We start from the raw sequence: 22,448 nt of genomic DNA on the forward strand, positions 1-22,448 counted from the left end.
TCACAGTCTTCATTACTCACATGATCTCTTATGAAATGGTGTTGGATCTCAGTATGTTTTGTCCTAGAGTGCTGAACTTAGTTTTTTGTGAGATTGATGGCACTTGTGTTGTTACACAGTAGGGTATTTTGCTGACTTTTAACCCAAAGTCTTCAAGCTTTTGTTTCATCCACAAAATCTGAGCACAACAGCTTCCTGCAACAATGTATTATGCTTCAACAATGGAGAGTGCTACGCAGGCTTGCTTCTTGCTATGCCAAGAGATAAGGCTGAAGCCAAGTAAATGACAAGTTCCACTTGTGCTTTACCTATCCAGTTTGCATCCTGCAAAATCCAAATCAGAGTATCCCACTGAATGTACAGGAGAATGAGAGGGATACCATAACTCAACAGTGAATGTGCCTTTTAGATACTTCAGAATTCTTTTGGCAGCTTTAAGGTGTCATTCTTTCGGATTGGATTGAAATCTAGCACAGAGGCATAGTGCAAACATAATATCTGGTCTGCTGGCTGTAAGGAAGAGCAAAGAGCCATTCAAACCCCTATATTTGGATTGATCTACTGCAATTCCAGTTGCATCAGCATCCAGGTAGCAGCTTGTGGACATTGGTGTAGTTGCCTATTTACACTGCACCATTTCAAACTTTTTGAGGATTTCCTTGCAATACTTAGATTGACTTAGAAAGATGTCATCCTTTGATTGTTGAACCTGCAATCCCAAGAAGAAGGACAACTCCCCCATCATTGACATTTCAAATACTATCTGCATGGCTGCCACAAATTCTTTACACAAGTTATCATTAGTAGCACCAAAACTAATGTCATTAACATATATTTGAAATAAAATAATGGCAGAATTTGATTTTTGATAAAAAGAGTTTTCTCAACCTTCCCTCTTTCATGTCATGAGACAAGAGGAAGTTACTTAATCTCTCATACCACTGCCTTCGAGCTTGCTTAAGACCATACAAGGCATTTTTCAGCTTGTATACATGCTTGGGATATTGATGATCTACAAACCTAGGTGGTTGTGAGACGAAGACCTCTTCATTGACAACTCCGTTAAGGAAGGCACTCTTCACATCCATTTAGAACAATATGAACCCGCTCATGCAAGCAAAAACTAGCAACAACCTTACTCTTGAAAATGACGCTTTGATGCCTCCAAATCCATGAAGACAGCTTGAAGACCTTGTTGTTATGTTTAGGTTTTAGTTCTAGGTAGTTTAAAATTTTCTTGATCCATTCCTAATCAATTCACAACTGAATCAATCTGGTTTTAAGAAGAAAAATGTTTTTTCAAAGCTAAGTGAAAAACAATTGGTTAAAACCTATTTTTAACCGGTTGTTTTTCTAATAACAGGTTTAACAATTCTGTTTTCTTCACTGAACTGATTCTTTGATATGTAAATCAATATCAATCTTCATTCTTAACCAGTATTTGCAAAAATATTCCCTTAAACAATTCACCTCCCTCTTGTTAAGGCCATTAATTCTTACAATTGGCATCAAGAGCTAGGTCCTTGAAATTTTCTTAAGTTCTGTTTTTTAAAAATTTGTTTTAATGGCTGACAAGTTACCTTTTGGGGAGGGAGCTTCTATCAGTAGACCATCTTCACTCTGTGGTGTGAGGTATCAGCTGAAGTGTATAAGAATGAAATTTTTTTGTTGATTCTATAGATAGAAAAATTTGGGATGTCATTACAAAAAAAAATTCATACTTTTGCTTGAAACTAATACTGTTTTCTCTGAAAGTGAAAAAGATCATCTTAACTGTGTTGCTAAAAATATCATTGTTTCTTCTCTTGATTCTAATGAGTTTCTTATGTTAGAACATATGGCCTTAAACGAGAGGGGGGGTGAATTGTTTAAGAAAGATTTTCGTAAACTTTTAAGCTTAGAATGAAAAATACTTCACAAATACCTTGATTAAGAATTCAGTTTTTCAAAACATAAAGCAAAAGCACAATACTGGAAAAACAATCGGTTGTTTTACCGAAACAATTGGTTGTTTATACCAGTTATTAATTCACAAAACTGAATTTAAAGAGATAGGGATAGAGAAATTGTACACAGTTGTTTATACTGGTTCACTCCAAACCAGAGCTACATCCAGTCTTCTCAGAAACCCTGAGGAAATCCACTAAGCAATCACACCTTGATCACTTACACAACAACCAAGAGAATGACCTTGAACACCTCAAGAAACACACTCTCCTTGGTCAACACACCAACACTAAGATTGCTGATCTTGATCCCCTCAAGAACACACAGCCAATCTCAGCAAACACATAAACGAATACTTGTTCAACAGAGTACAAGGATTACACTTGTTATAGAAGATAATCTAAAATCAATACTAGCAGAATCCTATTCCATACACTTTGATCAATCACAAACTCTTAGCAATCTCAGCTCTTTGAAAAACTAAAAAACAAACTCTTAGGAAAAACTTTGTCAAAGATTCTTAAATATCAAATCTGTTTTTCTGAATATATTCAAAGATGTAGTTTGTTATCAAATCTTAACAAACTCTTAAATTGCATTAAAAGATTGGTCAAAGTATTTAATGACTGGAGCGTAAGCAGTTAAATCATTTAAAGCTCAGTCAAAGATAAAACAGTTTTTCTGTTATGGTTCCAAAACAAACAATCGGTTGTTTCCTCGAATCAATCGGTTGTTTTGGTACTTAACAGTTCAGCCATTTAAAAAACAGTTTTCAATCTTTTCCTCAAAACACCTAAGTATAAACAATCGGTTGTTTCGATAAAATAATCGGTTGTTTTAACTTAGTTTGAAAACATTTTACTTTCACAAAGATTGAGAATGCTAATACTTTAGATTTAATCAAAGGGTGGATTACAACATATAAACTACCCCAGAACTAAGCTAAACCAGCACAGCCAAGGCTTCAACATCCTTCAAAGGGTTTGGATTCTTCAAAACTTGAACACCACTTGGTTCAACATCTTAGAGTTTCAAAGTGTGTTTCATCAACAGATATGCGGGACATTCTTGAAAGAATTCATAAAGATTCAAGAAATGCTTAGTTGGACAGTGACAAGTTCTCTTCTTGATCATCCTTTGCAACTTCCAAAATAAACGTATGTCTGATGGCAAAAGAAGATTCTGCATCAAACAGTGTAATTACATCCTCCTCTACCAAATATGATAGTTATTCTCAACTTTTTGAGGCTTTTAAAGAGACTCATGAAGAAGGTCATAGATTAACCCTTTCAAACAATCGGTTGAAAAGTAAAAACAACTGGTTGAAAAATAGAGTCAAGGTCTTTGAAGAAGATTTGAACAACTCAAAAACTATTTTTTCAGACTTAGAAATGATTTATCAAAATTCTTCTTCCAAGTGTAAATCTGGTTCTTGCAAAAACTGTGAATCTCTTCAAAAGAAGTTTTTTTTTTATCTTGTGAAAACTGTGGATAGAATTTTTAAAGGAAAATCCAACTTTGAGAATGTCTTAGCATCTCAAAATTGCATTTTTGGAAAATCTGGATTGGGTTTAACACACAAAGCAAGAACAGTGGCCTTTCAAAACCTTTTTCAACCATTACGGAAAATAAACCAATTGAAAAGTCGAAACAACCTGTGGTTTCTTGATTCTACTGTACGAGAAAGGGTCATTTTGTCAGGTTTTGCAAAATTTGCAAATTTTCGATTCCTAAAGGTATCCTAAAGTGGGTTCCCAAGAATCCTAAGGTTCCTCACAATCAAATTAACATCCATGGACCCAAATTTATTAGGGGATTAGATCTTAACACCTGATTTTAAATTTTGCATAATTTCTTGATGAAAAACCAGCACTTATGGTACTTGGACAGTGGCTGCTCCTAGCACATGACTAGAGATGCATCCAAGTTTGTCAACATCACTCTTAAGCAGGAAGGCTATGTGATCTATGGGGATAATAACAAAGGAAAGATCCTTGGAAAAGGTACTATTGGTAATCAAAACAGTTTTATGATTCATGATGTCTTCTATGTGGAAGGTCTCAAGCACAACCTTCTTGACATAAGTCAGCTTTGTGATAGAGGATATCAAGTCATATTCAAAACTAACTCCTGTGAGATCTGTCTACCAAATTCAAAGGAAGTGATGTTGGTTGGTAAAAGAATTAATAATGTCTATCTACTTGATATTTCAAATTCCACATCTATTGGTAGTCTTTTGACCAAGCATGAAGAATCAAGGCTTTGGCACAGAAGAATTGCACACATTCATATGCATCACCTCAACAAATTAATTTCAAATGATCTTCTTATTGGCTTACCCAAATTAAGTTTGAGAAGGATCATGTGTGTCAAGCTTGTCCAAAGGGGAAACAAACAAAACAGTCTTTTAAACTGAAAAACATAGTTTCCATCTCAAAACCCCTTGAGCTGTTACATATGGATTTGTTTGGTTCTTTAAGAACTATGAGCCTTGGAGGGAATTATTATACTCTTGTTGTGGTTGATGATTTTTTCAGGTTTACACGGACAATGTTTCTGCATTCAAAAAGTGAGGCATACTCTGCATTTAAAAAGCTAGCCAAAAGGCTACAAAACTCCTGTTGCAGCAACATTGGTGCCATCAACACTTTATGTGATAAGGTGGGCATCTTTCATAATTTCTCTGTACCACCGACACCTCAACAGAATGGTGTGGTGGAAAGGAAGAACAGATCGCTTGAAGAGCTGGCAAGAACAATCTTGAATGAATCCTTTTTACCAAAGTATTTTTGGGCAGATGCAGTAAGTACAACATGCTATGTAATGAACCGTGTTCTTATTAGGCCCATTCTGAAAAAGACTCCATATGAACTGCTCAATGGAAAGAAGCCTCACATAGGACATCTAAAGGTATTTGGGTGTAAATGCTACATTCTGAACAATGGTAAAGACAAACTTGGTAAGTTTGATGAAAAAGTCGATAATGGTATTTTTCTTCGTTACTCCTTAACTAGTCATGCCTATAGAGTTTATAATAAGAGACTTGTGACTATAGAGGAATTTGTACATGTTGTTTTTTATCAAACTAATAATGTAGAACAACGTCGAGTGAAGTTTTTGAAGAATCTAGAAAACTGTCCAGAAAATCAACCGGTTATTCTACGAAACAACCGATTGAAAATCTACAACAATGTGAACTTTCTAAAGAGTGGAGGATTCTCAGAGATTTCAAAGTAGAAAACATCATTGGGCAAATTAAAAAGGGTGTATCTACAACAATATCAAACTTCTGTAACCATATGGCTTTTGTCTCCAAAGTTGAACCCAAGTCAATCAATGAAGCACTCAATGATGAACATTCGATAGCTGCTATGCATGAGGAACTTAATCAATTCGTAAGGAATGATGTGTGGCTTCTGGTTCCTAGGACAAATCAGATGAATGTCATAGGAACAAAGTGGGTATTCAGAAACAAGTCAGATGATACAGGGGTAATCACCAGGAACAAGGCAAGACTTGTTGCAAAAGGGTACAATCAAGAAGAAGGAATAGACTCTGATGAAACATTCGCACCAGTGGCATGATTAGAGGCTGTGAGATTATTGGTGGCCTTTGCCTACATGAATGGTTTCAAGTTGTTCCAAATGGGCATGAAGAGTATTTTCCTAAATGGGATTGTAAATGAGGAAATCTTTGTATCACAACTATCCGGGTTTGAAGACCATCTATATCCCAATCATGTATACAAATTGAAAAAAGCTTTGTATGGTCTCAAGCAAGCGCCTAGGCAGTGGTATGAAAGGTTAAGTAACTTTCTTCTATCTCACAACTATGAAAGAGGGAAGATTGACAAAACCATTTTTATTAAAAAGTCAAATTCAACTGTCATCATAGAACAAATATATGTTAATGATATTATTTTTGGATCAACTAATGATAGGTTGTGTGAAGAATTTGTGACAGCAATGCAATGGGAGTTTTAGATGTCAATGATGGGGGAACTCTCATTCTTTCTTGGACTGCAGGTCAAGCAATCCAAAGAGGGCACTTCTTAAATCAATCAAAGTATTTTAAGGAGATACTCAAACGATTTGAAATGGAGAATTGCAAAGAAGCCTCAAAACCAATGCCTACCAACTTGATAGAGATCAAATAAGGGAGGATTTTACTAATGGAGGAAGAGGTCATTCACCCAAACATTTGAAGTTCTTCCTTCTAGTCTTCTCAAAAATTAAAGAAGATTTAAAATAAAGAGAGGACCAAGCCTAAAGCCAAAAGAAGACTCGGGAATGGGCTTCAATTAATATCTCTCTTTATAGTTTCTTTTGTCTAAATTTGTAAATAATATAGAATAGTGTTTAGGTAGGTGCTAAGAGGGAAACCTAAAGATACCTCTTATGTAAAGCATCTTTAGATATTAGTTTTAGAACATTCTAGTAGATATCCCTTCATCCTTCACTTTAGGCGCTAGAAGTGGGAGAATTTCAAGGGACCTTTAGTTAGCTTCTTGTGTAAGCTTCTTGTACTTACTTGACCGGTCCTTCTCCTATGTAAGGAGGGCTTGAGTCCTTCTAAATACAGATTTGATATTTTGAGTAAAGAAATTCTCCCAAATTGGTGAGTGATTGAGAGACTTGTGTCTTCTCTTCTTCTAGTCTCATCTTGAGTGCATCTTCGAACCTCAAGTGGCGGCATCTACACTCACCTTCGAGCCTTACATCCTTCAAGTGGCGTGTTCATCTCCAAGAACACCAACCACATAAGTTCCCTATTTCATTTCATCTTCTTCATCCATTTTCCCTTCATTCCAAATTACCCATTTTTGTTCTACTTGTTTGTTTTCACTTTCAATCGGTGCAATCTCTTCCTTATGATGTCCTCTTTCATTTGCTGCACTTATATTCAATTTTAATCGGTGCAAATTGGTTGTTCTTGTTGTTTTTGTCACGTCCTCCATAGGTATAATTGCTATATGTTGTGTTCTTTGAGTTTCTATCCATGGGTTTGTTGTTCAAAATGAGTTTCTATGTGAGTTTGGCTTGGTTACTTGTGTTTTGGTGAGTTCTTGAATGTTAATAACATTGATCCAATTCTTAAAAAGTTCCTAATCATATTCCAACTCAAGTTGAATCCATAACATGTCCTTAGAATATCCCTATCATGTTATTGGAATCATATCATGTGGTATCAGGAGTCTTAGGTTTGTTCTTGTTTGTGTTTGAGTTGTTTTGGCACTTTTAATTCAAGAACTTTACATTCTTGTTGTTACCTTTCTGTTTTAGGTTTATTTTTGAGTATTGCTTGCTGTTTTCTTGTTGTTATTACATTGTGTTTGTGTTATTTTCATTTTTGAATCCTTGTAAGTTTTGTCAAAGTCATGTTTCTCCAAAAAATGATATCAATTCTATGTGGTTCTTTTGTTGTAATTTTTGTTTCTTGATTTTGTGTTGAATACAGTTTTATGTGTTTGTTTTCTTGATCCTTTGGTGCACTTTCTTTTTAGTATTGAGTTCATACTTGTGTAATAGACCTATACAAGTTCTTAAACATCATTTCCATTATGTCTTTGCTAGTTCTTAATTCTGTTTTTCATTTCTGTTAGGTTTCCTCTGCTTTCTTGAAAACGTGCTGACTGTTTCTCTTTATTGCAATTGATTTACTCACTGGAAATTTCTGAAATTCTGGATTTGAGTTCTTCAAAGTGTTATAAAAAAGTAGAAAAAAGAAGTACATCAAAATTCCAAGTACAAAAAAAAATGATAAATGAAATACGTTTAGTGTGTAATTCTGCCGAAAAAAATACAGTAATCTGGCAGTGATTTTGCAAAATTTATCGCAATTAATTGGCTTACTGTTTTTGTGTAATTCCAGTGCCATTGTTGAGATAAGATCTTGAACTTTCTGTGGTTACAATTTCATAATTCAGTTCGCTTTATACAATTCCAGATAAATCTTTGACGTCACGCACAGTTTGCACAAAATTTTTCAGTAGTTCTATTTTTGTTTTCTTCATCTATTCTAGTGCTTTTCTCTAGGTTTCTTTTGTGTACCATCCTTTTCATTGAGTACCTTATTTTCTTGATTGTCCTTTATTCACTATTCTTTGTGTTTGTCATAACTCTTGTATTCCTTTTGTGTTGCATTTTCTTGTTTACACCTTTTCTTGTTTGTCTTTCTTTGTTCTTTGGTTTTGTGGTGCTTGGCTTTGAGATTGAGTGTTTTTGCTTTGACATCTTTCATTTGAGGTTACTGAGGCCTCAAGAACAGATTGGTTAAGGGAAGTATTCTTTCTTGGAGTGATTTGAGTGACTCTTACTGATGCGAATCAAATAAAGAAGACTTTTAATAATGAAGGACAAGATCATTCGCCCTCACATTTAATGTTCTTCTTATTATTCTTTGTAAAAGATGAGGCCCAAAGCCCAAGCCCAAGCCCAAGAAGGCCAAAGCCCAAAAAGCCCAAGTTCATCTCATGAAGGGCAAGGCCAAGTATTAAATAATAAAGAATATTGTTGAAGGTGCTTAGAGGGAAACATTAGAAACCTCTATTGTATTTTTCAGAATTGAAATGAGAGTAAAGAAACTATACTCAATTTTTGAGTGAGCATTGGAGAGCTTTTGAGCCTTCTTCTCTAGTCTTATCTTGAAGGATCCATGGTGTCCTCAAGTGGCGGCAGCACACTCATCTAGGAGCAACCATCCTTCTAGTGGCGTGATCACTCACCTTCTCTTCCATCTCCATAAGCTTTTCTCTTCTCCTTTCTTCCTACTCTTTCAATTGTTCATGTTTAGCTTGTGTTCTTGAGTTTTGGTTTAGTTATTTTTCATTTTCCAGCGGCTGTTCTTATTCTTTTCTATTTTGGTTCGGTGCATTTTAATTTCAAGAGCTCTTTATTTTTTTCTTGCAATTTAAGTTTTTGTTATATTTGTTGTTGCTAACATTGTTTTCTTAACTTTGGTTGCTCTTGTGTTTGTTGTTTTCTTTTATCATGGATACATATTCAAGTGTTGAATCTTCAAAACCACGCTCTACTCATAGGGCTTATGTTCATAATGAGTTGAAAGAAGCAACGAAGGCCCTTGCTCAAAAAGATGAAGCATTGCAAAGATCGGAAGAACGTATGGCCAAGATTGAATTGAAGCAAGAAGGTGTTACCCATTCTTTGCATGATAGACAACCTTCTCCTCGACATTCTTCCAAGAGCTCTTCAAATGCTCACGGCAATAGAGAGGATACTAGAAGAAGGAGGCACCGTCATCCTCCCAATGAGGGAAGCCACCACCGTGAACAAAGACATCAAAAAGAGACCAAGCCACAAGTTCCTTTTGTGAAAGTTCCTAGTTTTAATGGTGATAGTGATCCTAATGTGTATCTAGATTGGGAGGCTAAATGTGAACAAATTTTTAACACCTATGAGGTTGAGGAAGATCAAAATGTGAAGATAGCCGCCCTAGAATTTGTAGATTATGCCATGAAATGGTGGCATAGCTAAGTAGCGGACGTTTGTTATAACAAGAGACCTCCCGTGGTCTCTTGGAACGATTTGATAGAGTGTATGCGCCTTAGATTCGTGCCACCACACTTTAGGAAAGACCTAATGTTGAAGCTCCAACGGTTTCAACAAGGCACGCTAAGTGTGGATGCTTATTTTAAGGAGTTAGAAACGCTTTTACTTAAAGTACACATGAAAGAAAGTGAGGAAGCTATGATAGCTAAGTTTGTGAGTGGTCTAAGAAGGGATATTCAAGATATTGTTGAACTTCAAGAGTATTCATCTTTGCGATCTTTGGTTCACCTTGCAATGAAGGTTGAATCCCAACTTGCAAAGAAAAATGCTTTTAAAACTTCTCCTAATGATGGCTACTACAACAATTCTTGGAAAAATAAAAATACTTTTTCAAACCTTCCTTCTAAAGATTCTTCTTTCACACATAAAGAGTCTAAGTCGTCTATTTCTACTCATATATCACCAATCAAATCATCTAGTACGAAATGTTTTAAATGTTTGGGATATGGTCACATAGCTTCTAATTGCCCTTCTAAAAGGAATATGTTTGTGCATAATGGGGTAGTAGTTAGTGAGCATGATTCCAATTCATCTAGGCATTCTTCACCTTCTAAGCCATCAAGTGATATTGAGAGCGAAAGTCCTTGTGAAGGTGACTTATTGATGATAAGGCGAATGTTGGGAACAATTCCAAAATATTTGGATGATACTCAAAGAGAAAATATTTTTCACACCCGCTGTCTTATCAACAACAAGTTATGTTCCTTGATTATTGATGGGGGTAGTTGCACTAATGTGGCTAGTACAAGAGTTGTGGAGAAGTTAGCCTTACCCACTATCTCTCATACCAAGCCTTATAAATTGCAATGGTTAAGTACCGAAGGTGAAATCATGGTTAACAAACAAGTCCTTATTAACTTTGCAATAGGAAAGTATAAAGATGAGGTTTTATGTGATGTTGTGACCATGGAAGCAACTCATCTTCTTTTAGGAAGGCCTTGGCAATATGATAGACATGTTTTACATGATGGACTATCCAATACAATGTCTTTTTCCTTCCAAGGGTGCAAGGTTATCTTAAAACCCCTCTCTCCCAAAGAGGTTCATGAGGACCAAATAAAAATGAAAACTAAAAGAGAAAATGAGAAAGCAAAAGAAGTAAGTATTAAACCGAGTCACACCACTTTATCCCCTAAATCAATCATGTTGGCTCGTGTTATGCCTCAAGTTGAACCTCAAAGGTATTCTTCTTCTTTATCTTTTTCATTACCCAAGGTTCCTATTTCAACACCAACTTGGTTAAAGAATGTTAGGGATGATTTTTTCATACCTCCTAATGGTTTTCACCATTTAAGAGGACTTTTTTCAAAAAATATCATCATTCCCAAACAATTTTTTCCAACTTGGTCTGTTTATAGGACCTCCTTTTCTGAACTCCCACTGCTTCCAAATTCCAAGTCATGTTTGCCTTTTTCTTATTCCACTATTAATTGTACAAGTAAACTGACTTTGTTATACGCAGGGATTCAGAATTCGTGGTTGAATTCTCTCCAACTCGAGGAGTATGATAGAGATCAAATAAGGGAGGATTTTACTAATGGAGGAAGAGGTCATTCACCCAAACATTTGAAGTTCTTCCTTCTAGTCTTCTCAAAAATTAAAGAAAAATTAAAATAAAGAGAGGACCAAGCCTAAAGCCAAAAGAAGACTCAGGAATGGGCTTCAATTAATATCTCTCTTTATAGTTTCTTTTGTCTAAATTTGTAAATAATATAGAATAGTGTTTAGGTAGGTGCTAAGAGGGAAACCTAAAGATACCTCTTATGTAAAGCATCTTTAGATATTAGTTTTAGAACATTCTAGTAGATATCCCTTCCTCCTTCACTTTAGGCGCTAGAAGTGGGAGAATTTCAAGGGACCTTTAGTTAGCTTCTTGTGTAAGCTTCTTGTACTTACTTGACCGGTCCTTCTCCTATGTAAGGAGGGCTTGAGTCCTTCTAAATACAGATTTGATATTTTGAGTAAAGAAATTCTCCCAAATTGGTGAGTGATTGAGAGACTTGTGTCTTCTCTTCTTCTAGTCTCATCTTGAGTGCATCTTCGAACCTCAAGTGGCGGCATCTACACTCATCTTGGAGCCTTACATCCTTCAAGTGGCGTGTTCATCTCCAAGAACTCCAACCACATAAGTTCACTATTTCATTTCATCTTCTTCATCCGATTTCCCTTCATTCCAAATTACCCATTTTTGTTCTACTTGTTTGTTTTCACTTTCAATCGGTGCAATCTCTTCCTTATGATGTCCTCTTTCATTTGCTGCACTTATATTCAATTTTAATCGGTGCAAATTGGTTGTTCTTGTTGTTTTTGTCACATCCTCCATGGGTATAATTGCTATATGTTGTGTTCTTGAGTTTCTGTCCATGGGTTTGTTGTTCAAAATGAGTTTCTATGTGAGTTTGGCTTGGTTACTTGTGTTTTGGTGAGTTCTTGAATGTTAAGAACATTGATCCAATTCTTAAAAAGTGCCTAATCATATTCCAACTCAAGTTGAATCCATAACATTTCCTTAGAATATCCCTATCATGTTATTGGAATCATATCACAACTGCTATATGGATGATGATGCAGCTGGGGTTGTTGTGGATCAAACAACATATAGGGGGTTAATAGGATCCTTGCTTTACCTTACAGCTAGCAGGCCAGACATAATGTTTGTTGCGTGCCTTTGCGCTAGATTCTAGTCAAATCCAAAGGAATCACATCTCAAAGATGCTAAAAGGATTCTAAAATATTTGAAGGGGACATCTACTGTTGGGTTATGGTATCCCTCTCATTCCTCTATACAACTTGTTGGGTATTTTGATTCTGACTTTGCAGGTTGCAAGCTAGACAGGAAGAGTACTAGTGGAACCTGTCATCTTTTTGAGAAGGGTGCTCAATCTTGGATCGTGGTTATGTTACCTGATGAGAATATCTTTGGTTAAAGAAAGGTACCATGCAAAAATGGTCACAGAAATAGTCACAAACCAATTACATTTGTCATTTTATACCCTTTCACTGAGAGCCTTTCACTGAGAGGACGCTTGTTGGAATAGAAATCGTCTGGAGTTAACTCTGCCTAGAAATCAAGTAATGGAAGTTAGTATTTGAGTAACAACAATCACCTTTTTAAAAGGGTTTAAACCCAACAACCGAAACAGTGTTGGTAGTGGACAAAACACTGATTCATCAGTCGAGTTGGCATCATCCTTGAGAGAAACCTGGTGATGCTTACCAAACATTGAACTATTGATAAATACACTGAAAGAGATACCAAAACCAGACAAAGGTCAGTTTTCACCATAAAAAGACAGTAACGACAAATAGCAAAGGCCTCCGATTAAAAAATGTGAGCATTCGTCGTAGACATGGCAAACAACCCCTAACAATTTCCTTTAAAGGGGTGAAGATGAAGATATGAAGGAAAATCTAAAACTAAACAGAAATCAAGAAAGGGAAATTGAACCTATAATATATTTTTAGCAGCTCTCCCTTGCGTATCTTCTACAATATTTCCCCTAATATTTTTCTCTCTCTCAAATTTGAAGAGACATTCCCTCTTTCTATGCAACTGTTTTTTAAAATTAACCACTCTCTCAATTCAAAACCGTCCATCTTCTCTAGTATTTCCACTAATATTTTTCTTTCTCTCAAATTTGAAGAGACATTCCTCTTTCTATGCAACTATTTTTTAAAAGTAACCACTCTTTCAATTCAAAACTGCCCCCAACCTCTATTTCAATTTAAAACTGTTCCTCCACATATACTAAATATTTTAGAAAAAAATAAGAAATGACAACAATGTCCATAATATAATAATATAATTAAATATTTATATAGGAATAAAATAGGGAAAGAATTAAGAGTAGTTAAAGAGGGGAATCCCCTTTATATATAGGTATAGAATTAATATTGTTAAATATTATTAATATTATTAATATTATTAAATATTATTAATATTATTAAATATTATTAATATTATTAATATTATTAAATATTATTAATATTATTAATATTATTAATATTATTAAATATTATTAATATTATTAATATTATTAAATATTATTAATATTATTAAATATTATTAATATTATTAAATATTATTAATATTATTAAATATGATTAAATATTATTATTATTATTATTAAAATTATTCATATTATTAATATAATACTAATTATATTATGTAAATTATTATATTAATATTACTAATTTTATAATATTATTAATATGTATAAATTAGTTATGGTTATTATTATTTATGAATATTAATTATGATTTTATAATTTTTCATATTATATTAATATTTTTTAATATTATGTATATAATTATTATGATAATAGTTGGTAGGTAATAGAGATCCGTAGGTGATAGTTCGTAGGTAATATAGATTTGTGGTAATAGTTGGTAGGTAATAGAGATCCGTAAGTAAAAATGGGTAGGTAATAAGATCCGTAGGTAATAGTTATTGGATAATGTTGAATTTATCTATGAATTCAAAATTTGTGGGTAATGTTCGTAGGTAATGTTGTTCATAGGTAATATCCATAGGTAATGCTGAATTTACCTACGAATTCAGATCCGTGGGTAAAAATCCATAGATAATACTGATTTTTTTTTAAGTGGAATTTAATGAAAGTGATCTCAATCAAACAAATCAACCACCATAAAAAAAATGCAAACCACATGAATTTTAGCATAACTTGGGGAAATAAGGAATGCATTTTCTGACTAAAAGTTACCTAAATGAAATTTTTTATTATCAATTCCTTTGTTAGTATAGGATATGCTCTGACAGAGGCATCATATTTAGGAAATACCCAATGATAAAGTTAACATTTTGAGAAGCAAAAGGAAGTTACTGCATTCCTCTAACCTTCTGTTTTTAAGTTTAAGGAAAAAAATGAGTATTCACCTTAAAAGGAGTGCTATTACACATATGTAGATGTTTGCTTGCATCGTGTATTCCTTAGTTTACATATTAAACACAAAACGTAACCTTAAATAGATTAAACATGTTTTTCTACAGGATATTCAGACAAAATTTATCTACTAACCTATGGTTATGATATTGAATTAGAACATTAAAAACATACGCATTCAAATATTAGTATTTTATAGAGTGCAGCTTAAACGTCATACGATCACGTTAAATCTACTCACTCTTACTCCTGTCTATCTATTCTGACGTGATTAATAGTTATTCTCATAAACCTTCACCTTGTTTTCGAACGTGCAAAATAAGCACATTGTATGTGCAACAGAAATTCTCACTGTACACACGGAACATGGTTGATTTGATGCCAATATGAGAAAAATCACATTTTAACAAAGGAGTAATTCGATAACAAGTAGAGCTGAGGATGAACGGAACTTAATTCATCACATACTACTATCTATAAAACTTGCAAACAATTATTGCACTAGAAGCCCTCGTATCAAACAGAAGGACTTTTTGCTCTTATGTATTTGACAATAAGCAGTTCAGAAATAAGCTTATTTCATCCAATTAGGCCACCCACAAAAACATCATGGTCCTTGTAACAATGGCTTTCTTGTTCCCTGTCTACTGAGGCTTTTGAAAAACAGAAATAATGGCCCCTTAGCTTTTTGCTAACAGAAGCTTTTTTCCCTGAATTTGTTGATTTGTCATTTTGGTGACTTGTGCGAGATGGTCCAGCAACATCATTGTCAACACAAAAACCCTTTTGCTTATCTATGGATCTAGGTGATGACAATGATGATATAGAAAATGAGCTAGATCTTGATCTTCTTGAAACCTTCACATGTACTAGTTCTGAAGCAAATCTCTTCTTAGCATTTGGACTTGACTGGTAACTCCTTACAGATAGGTTCCTTTTGTTGTTTTGAAGCGCTGAATGCCTAAAGAACTTTTGTCTTAGTGGAGTTGGAATTTGATCTGTGATGTCCCATTTTCTGCATGAGTCCACTGAACCCTCATCCATTGATTTTCTGATCTCCTCACCTTTCTTGTCCTTCACCAGTGGCCACTGAAGGACTCGTTTCAACCCGGCAGCCACCGATGGCCTTATGCTTGTTGTTGAGGGTCTGTTCTCTGCTGCTGATTCATATGCAGTATGGTCCGATGAAGATGAACTCATTCCTGCACTTCCCTGATCCGTACTAGCATCTGATGCATTCTCAATTCCTGTGTACAAAAACATCTGAGTGTCTGAGATTCTAAATGATGTTCCAGGACTGCCTCCAATACTATGCATTTTCATGTGTGAAGCTATGGCTTTTCTTGAATTATAGCCTTGATTGTGGAACATTCCCCCAGCTGCAACCAGCTTCCTGATCAGTACATTTGATGCTGCTGTGTTTGGACTTTGCTTAAGGTAATCAAGTGGGGTCATGCCATTAATATCACTCACATTCACATTGATTGATGGAGCAGTCATCAGGAGCATAACAAGATCAGTGTGGATTTTACCCATTGTGGCAATATGTAGTGCAGTTCTTCCATCAGTGTTCTTTACATTGATGACTTCCTCTATGTGAAATTTTTTGCAACTTACTAACTGCCTCAAAAGTTCAACCTGTCTGTCCAACCTTCTGAATGAGGTAGACTGAAAACCAGACACAGCTTTATGAAGGAAAGTGTCTCCCGCATTGTTTCTCTGATAAACCAATGCAGGAGATGCGGAAACTAGAGCCTCAAATGCAGCTAATTGGCCCCTGTAAGCAGCCACATGCAGAGCAGCGTTTCCCTGATGGTCTGTGGAGTTTATTATGTCAAAGGATGATGTGAGATATTTAACCACCTGCATAAGTGCCATGAAGAGTTTGATATAATGTAAAACCAACACAACAAATGATACGATTAAAATGTAAAAGTATTAGAAAACATCATTCACTAGTCCTTGACATTAGTCAAAAACGAAGAAGAAAAGTACTAACAAATGACAAAGTCATGGAAGTGACTATTGACAAATTTTAGGGAATAAAACATTCAATGTATACATAATTTTAAGGACTAAAGCTCTATGTTTCCCTATTTGGCAACAAAACTATGCTGAAATTCTTGAAAGGAAGTTAAAGAAAACAGCACTCTAGACAAGTAGTACCGTTTTGATGCATAGAAATGGAGCATTAATTAAAAATATCAACTTTGAAGAGAATAAAATCTGAGAATCTCACCTCAACCTGCCCTCTGCCTGCAGCAGAATGCAATATAGTAGAGCCCTGAGCATCTCTATAAGCCAACACATCAGAGCAATTAGCAAGAAACTCCTCCAAAATCTCCACACTGCCCCCTCTAGCAGCGGCATGGACAGCCCTATTGCTCATCTCCCACTTGTAAACAGGAGGAATATCCCCAACATGCTCCTCCAAAACCCCACCTTTTCCTGTGACAAACCTTGGAGAAACTGCAAAATCAAAAACCTGCCTAAAAACCTCACAATTCTTGCCCCTGGAAGCAGCATAAAAGATATCAGTGACATTATACTCCCCCTCTCCGAACACCAACAAAGGGTTCCTCTCAAGAAGTTGTTGCACAAAACTCAAGTCCCCAGCTGATGCAGCAGTGTACAATAGCCACCCTCCATACCCTGCACGGATGAGAGAGTTCTTGTTCTTCCCTTTCCTTGACTCACACTCAAGAAGCAACTTCTGTGCCACCTGTGAACGGCACTTTGCAACATCGTTGAACTGTTCTTCATCGTCCCACACAACTTCAAGGCGGCGAATTCTGCGCAATGAGGTGAGCTTGAAAAGGTGGTTGTTGTCAATTTTAAGAAGCTCATGAACCAAGTCATAGTGTCCATTTGCAGCAGCACAATCTATTGGGGATGCATACCACCATTGATCCCCAGTGCTCTCCCACCTGAGGGGGAAATATGTAGTTGCCATTGTGGAAATTTAAAGCACTTCTCAAAAGTAACAACCTCAACAAAAGTAGCTGGGAAGAAGAAACCAAATCAGCTGAATCTCACAGTGAAAGGGAAACCATTTAACTTAGTTTAGGCCAAGAGTAGCAGGAGAATACAGTGATAATAATTAAGATGGGTTTTTCTGAAAAGAAGAAGCTGGATCTGTGTGAGGGTGATGGAGCAACTAAAGAAAGCTCAGAGGGAAATATGATAATTGACAACCGTGTATGAAAGAGAGTAAAAGGGGAGCAGAAGCCCACATGCCAGAAATTTAGAGAGTGACTGAAGAAGACGGGAGAAGTAACTACTAAAGTAAGCACTTAACTTTCTGAATATTCCCTTTACAACATGCTTAATTAAATATGATGAATATCATGTTGATGAGAAAGTCTCCTTAAACTAAGTTCCACGCCACGAAAATTTATAATGTTTTCTTAATAAAAAATATTAAAATTATTTTCTGTTCTTTTAAAAGATAATTTACTTTTACAAAGAGTTCGATATGTTTTATAATAAACGATGTTGCTTGGTCAAATAATTTTAAAAGAAATTAAAATTCTAAAATTTTACAATAATAATTGGATTTCTCAAAAAGTAGAGACTTTCAAATTGGACATAGAAAAAAAAAAGTAAGAATTTCAAGATTTCCGTACTTTCAAATTATAGTTTTTTCTTAACTAAATAAATTTTCTTATATTTTTTTCTTAACTAAATTTTAGTTAGGGAGTGATCAGTTTAAGTAAGATCAAGATATTGTGTGCTTAGCCAAATATTGACAAAGATTTTTTTGAGCTAAAATTAATCATATTTATCTTTTTGTCGGTATTATTGAGATTATTTTATTGCTAAAATAAGTCAAAAGTTATTTTGTAATCATGAGAGTTTTCTTGATCAATATTAACGTTTTTTTTAACAAATATCATACATCTTTTTTTAATTTTGATATCATTCAAAATTGTTTTTCATCAAACCTCAGTTACTTTTATTGTTTGAAGAATGTAGGTTGAGGTTATTTCTTAATCCATGTTGAGTTGTGTTTTGATTTAAATTTGTCATGATTCCTTTTATTTCTCACTCGACAAATTTTCTTGATGAGAAGACTATTTTTTTATATGTGAATTAGATTTTTTTTCCATTGGGTTAGTTATTTTTTCTTGATGTTTGTTTGGATTTTCTTATCAACGACATCAACCTTTTTCATTGTTAGGATTTTTTAATATTAATTAGGAAAAAATTAGTATTGAATAATATTGTTTTTTACCGATAGTAGTTGGAAAACGTTTTACTTAACATTGATCAACATTGTGGTTTTTCAAAAAAATCATTAGTCTACATAAAATTCAATACTGAAATGAAATGAAAAATATATGAAGGAGTAAATGATTAAAATATGGAAAAATTAGAAAGTAGAGTTTTAAAATTCATGCAACTTTTTAAGCGTCATGAAAAATGTTACGCATTAAAAAAAAACTACAAAATAATATTTCGAAACCAAAATAAAGTCATGGACAATTAAATTTGAAAAAAAGTATTTAATAAATAAATTAAATTTGAATTAAGATTTTGTACTTATATACGAATGTTTGAAAATCCTAAAATATAACAAAATATTAATATTTTTAAAGGGATAAAATATGAGAGAAAAATGATTAAAAATAACCTTGATAGATTTTTCGGAAGAATTGTAATCAACATTATTTTAAAACAATATCGATCAATTCAGAAAAAAACCTTATCAATCTCAATAGAAAAAAATGGTAAACTTTAATTGAAAACTAACATCAACCAATTTGAACTAAAAAATATCATCGACATTATATTCTTAATTATTAAAAGCTATTTAATATTTAAACATATTTTTATATTTTTGGTGGATATTAAAATACTTTATCTAAATAAGAAAATTAAAATTTAATAAAATTTGTATCATCTCATCCAAACAAAATATTTGAAAAATGAAATAATTTGAAATATGAACAATTCAAATTCATATATTCTAATGTGAGAAATTGTAAATTTCTCTATCAGGTTAAGGTTATCTTAGTAGTTGTATTTTTTTTTTATTTACAAGTATTAGTGTTATTGTTTTCTTATTAAATTTAGAGAAAGTTGCATTGATCAACTTGATCAAGTTCCTCTAAAAGACTAACACTGCTAAGATTCAAGCGAGTGTTGTTTGAACCTCAATCATTCCTAACTAAAACAATCCAAGTATTATTTGAACATGCAACCACTTCTAACCAAATATCTAAGTATTATTTGGAGTGCAATTAGTTCTTGCTAAAACTCGAATATTATTTGGAATACAACAACTCTTAGCTAAACAACCCAAAATATTCTTTGGAACTCGACCACTCCTAGTTTGAGAGTATTTTTTGGAAAACAATCACTCATAGCTAAGGATTTTTGTCAAAAAAATGTGTTAAACAGCTTTAATGCATCTTTCAAGAGGTTTTTGATGTTGACATGTTTTTTGCCAGATCTTCTTGGTAGATGTGAAGATGACAACATTCTTTATAACAAAAATAACATTATAAAGATTTTCGTTAGGTACAATGTTAGCATAGAAATTTTGTGCACATCGAATAATGAAAGCTTTATTTATCCAACAAAGCAAGAGAATACATGTTCTACATCATTAGTCAAACAAAGTAGTATGTGTTTTACATGATCTATTAAAAATTATCTTCCTACAAACAGAACATAATCATGTTTTCACTTTGTTGTTTAACAACACTTATTCGAAATCAATAGTAGTGTGAAAGTGCATGTCTAGGAAAACATAGACAAAGAAAAAAATTGGTTTTTAAGTGTGCTTATTAGTGACCCACCATTTTTCAAGGGAACTTAACTAATGTACTAGTTCATGGTTAACCATCATTAGTAGGCAATATTATTCATAGTGGAAGTTACATAATTTGGTTTTAAATTGGTATCAAAATACAACAGAAATAAATTTAGTGAGAATAATTTCTCGTTATAGAAATTGAAGAAGAAAATAATTTTGAGAAAAGACAATTACGTAGAAGCAATTGGATGAAGACTCATGGACATCATTATTCAACATATTTTTATTCACATTTAGCACATTTAATCTTTGTTTTCTTGGATTGCCTTCATGATTAAATCCACTATTTTAATTAAAAATCACCTAATTGGGATTTAATTGTAATTTTTGTTTACTTTCTAATTTTAAGTCTATTGAACTACATGTCTTGGTTTGTTCATATCTAGAGTTGCAGGTCAACTCTTTTAGTAATTCCAGTGGCATTGGCATTGGAAAGTTAAGATATGGGGTTTTATTTTCATATGCTACATGATATTATTTCTAAGATGGAATCAAGAGAAATTTAATTTTGAAGTTGAGCTATGAAATTGGCCTCAAGGCAGATGAATTAAACAAATATATGAACATGAGTCTTTGTCTCACCTTTCATTTCATGAAATCGTACAAAATTGACAAACCAAAAAATTTACAAGAGTTGTAACAAAATTTACAAGACAAAAAATCAAAATACTTTCATCTAACATGTTGTGGAGAAACCTTGGAGAAAGACAAACTAGATTTGAGGAAATAACTCTTGCTTGGGAGATTTATGATGAGGACAAATGATGTACATTGAGGACATGAGACTTGCATGAAACACACATAAGGATTGTGGTTTGAGTTTAAGTTTATTTTAACTAAGTATTCATCAGAAGTTGTAACAAATCTCAAATCAATTACAAAAATGTAACACTATTCGAGGTCTCAACCCTTTAACAAAACTACAGACTTAGGTTATTTCTTACAAGATTTCTTTACTTGGATAAGTACAAACAGATTCTTTTACACTAAGCTACTATTCATACCATCAAAACTTTAATGTAAGAGATAAGATAAATTAGATTTTTAACTTCTACTCCATTATAAACCATCCAAGTGTAAATTACTAAATTACATTTTTATAAATTACCTGGAAAATTTATGCATTAGTTATCTCTTACAAAGTAGTCATTAAACTCCAATTCCTTCAAAATTGAAAATTAGAGTTCAAATTTAGGGGAATGAAATAATTACAAATACTACTATAAATAAAAATATTAGAGTAAGATAGGTATTTACACTCTTGAAAGAAGAGAACAACAACCTAGAGAGGGGAGAAAAAGTCACAACCACTAAATTAAAACTCAATCTTTATTTGTTCAAGTAAGGGAAGAAAGTTATTATTGTTTTGTATATGTGTATGTATATTCTTCAAATTATATTTTTCTTTGTCAAGTAAGGTGTCCCTAACTTCATTATTATGTTTTGATTGGTATTGTTTGACCTAAATAAGGTATTGTTATTCTATTATAATTTTGAATATTATTTGAGAAGTGAGAATTTAAATTATATGTAGTTGGAGGTTTAGCCTCGAGGATTTAATCTCGTAGTATTTGAAACAGATTAAATGGTCTTTCATATTGAAGCTTATTTATCTTGACTAGCCACTACAAAGATAATTTAAATCTACTTTTATGAATACGATTATATATGTTTTTTTTTTTTATCAGCAATACGATTATATATGTAATTGCATCATTTGTATCATACAAATTATTATCTCATACTTTTTCTCACTTCCTCTTCTTTTTCATATTTCCTGCCTCTTCTTCTTTATGAAAATAATAGAAACTTTTTAATACGTACGCATGACACCCTTGTACTTGAGAAACATTCTATAGTAGTAAATACTACATTCACAAGACCAAAGTGGAACACAAATGCATAGAATGATACAATGACAATAAGAGGACAATGGTCATTCTTGATAACACTTCCAAACAAAACCACAAACATCTCTATTGTAGGGGTAATTACTATCACCTTCACCATTTCAACAACATATAATTGCACCATTTGTATTATACAAATTATTATCTCGTACTTTTTCTCACTTCTTTTTATTATTTCCCGTCTCTTATTCTTTATACAAATGATATAACTTTTTTTAATACGTATGCATGACACCCTCGTACTTGACAAGCATTCTACTGTAGTAAATACTACATTCCCAAGACTAGAGTGGAACAT

The 22,448-nt window shown here is 33.4% G+C and overlaps 1 protein-coding gene across 1 annotated transcript; it reads right to left on the reverse strand.

Annotated features, from left to right (window-relative positions):
- Nucleotides 1-14,793: 14,793 nt before the first annotated feature.
- Nucleotides 14,794-17,721, reverse strand: LOC137826042 (uncharacterized). Its single transcript, XM_068631884.2, has 2 exons — nucleotides 16,659-17,721; nucleotides 14,794-16,282 (listed from the first exon to the last, which is right to left on the reverse strand). Exons 1-2 carry the CDS (start codon nucleotides 17,370-17,372, stop codon nucleotides 14,999-15,001), a joined length of 1,998 nt encoding a protein of 665 aa, XP_068487985.2. The 5' UTR covers nucleotides 17,373-17,721; the 3' UTR covers nucleotides 14,794-14,998.
- Between the last annotated feature and the right edge of the window lie 4,727 nt (nucleotides 17,722-22,448).

Source organism: Phaseolus vulgaris, chromosome 8 (genome assembly GCF_051622355.1).
Source record: "Phaseolus vulgaris cultivar YP4 chromosome 8, ASM5162235v1, whole genome shotgun sequence".
Classification (NCBI taxonomy): domain Eukaryota; kingdom Viridiplantae; phylum Streptophyta; class Magnoliopsida; order Fabales; family Fabaceae; genus Phaseolus; species Phaseolus vulgaris.

Bases quoted from the DNA above. Each gene is read 5' to 3' on its own strand.
- LOC137826042 (XM_068631884.2), bottom strand. From the start codon at position 17,372: ATGGCAACTACATATTTCCCCCTCAGGTGGGAGAGCACTGGGGATCAA. The intron at 16,283-16,658 runs GTGAGATTCTCA...GCACTTATGCAG, and splicing joins CAGGCAGAGGGCAGGTTGAG to GTGGTTAAATATCTCACATC.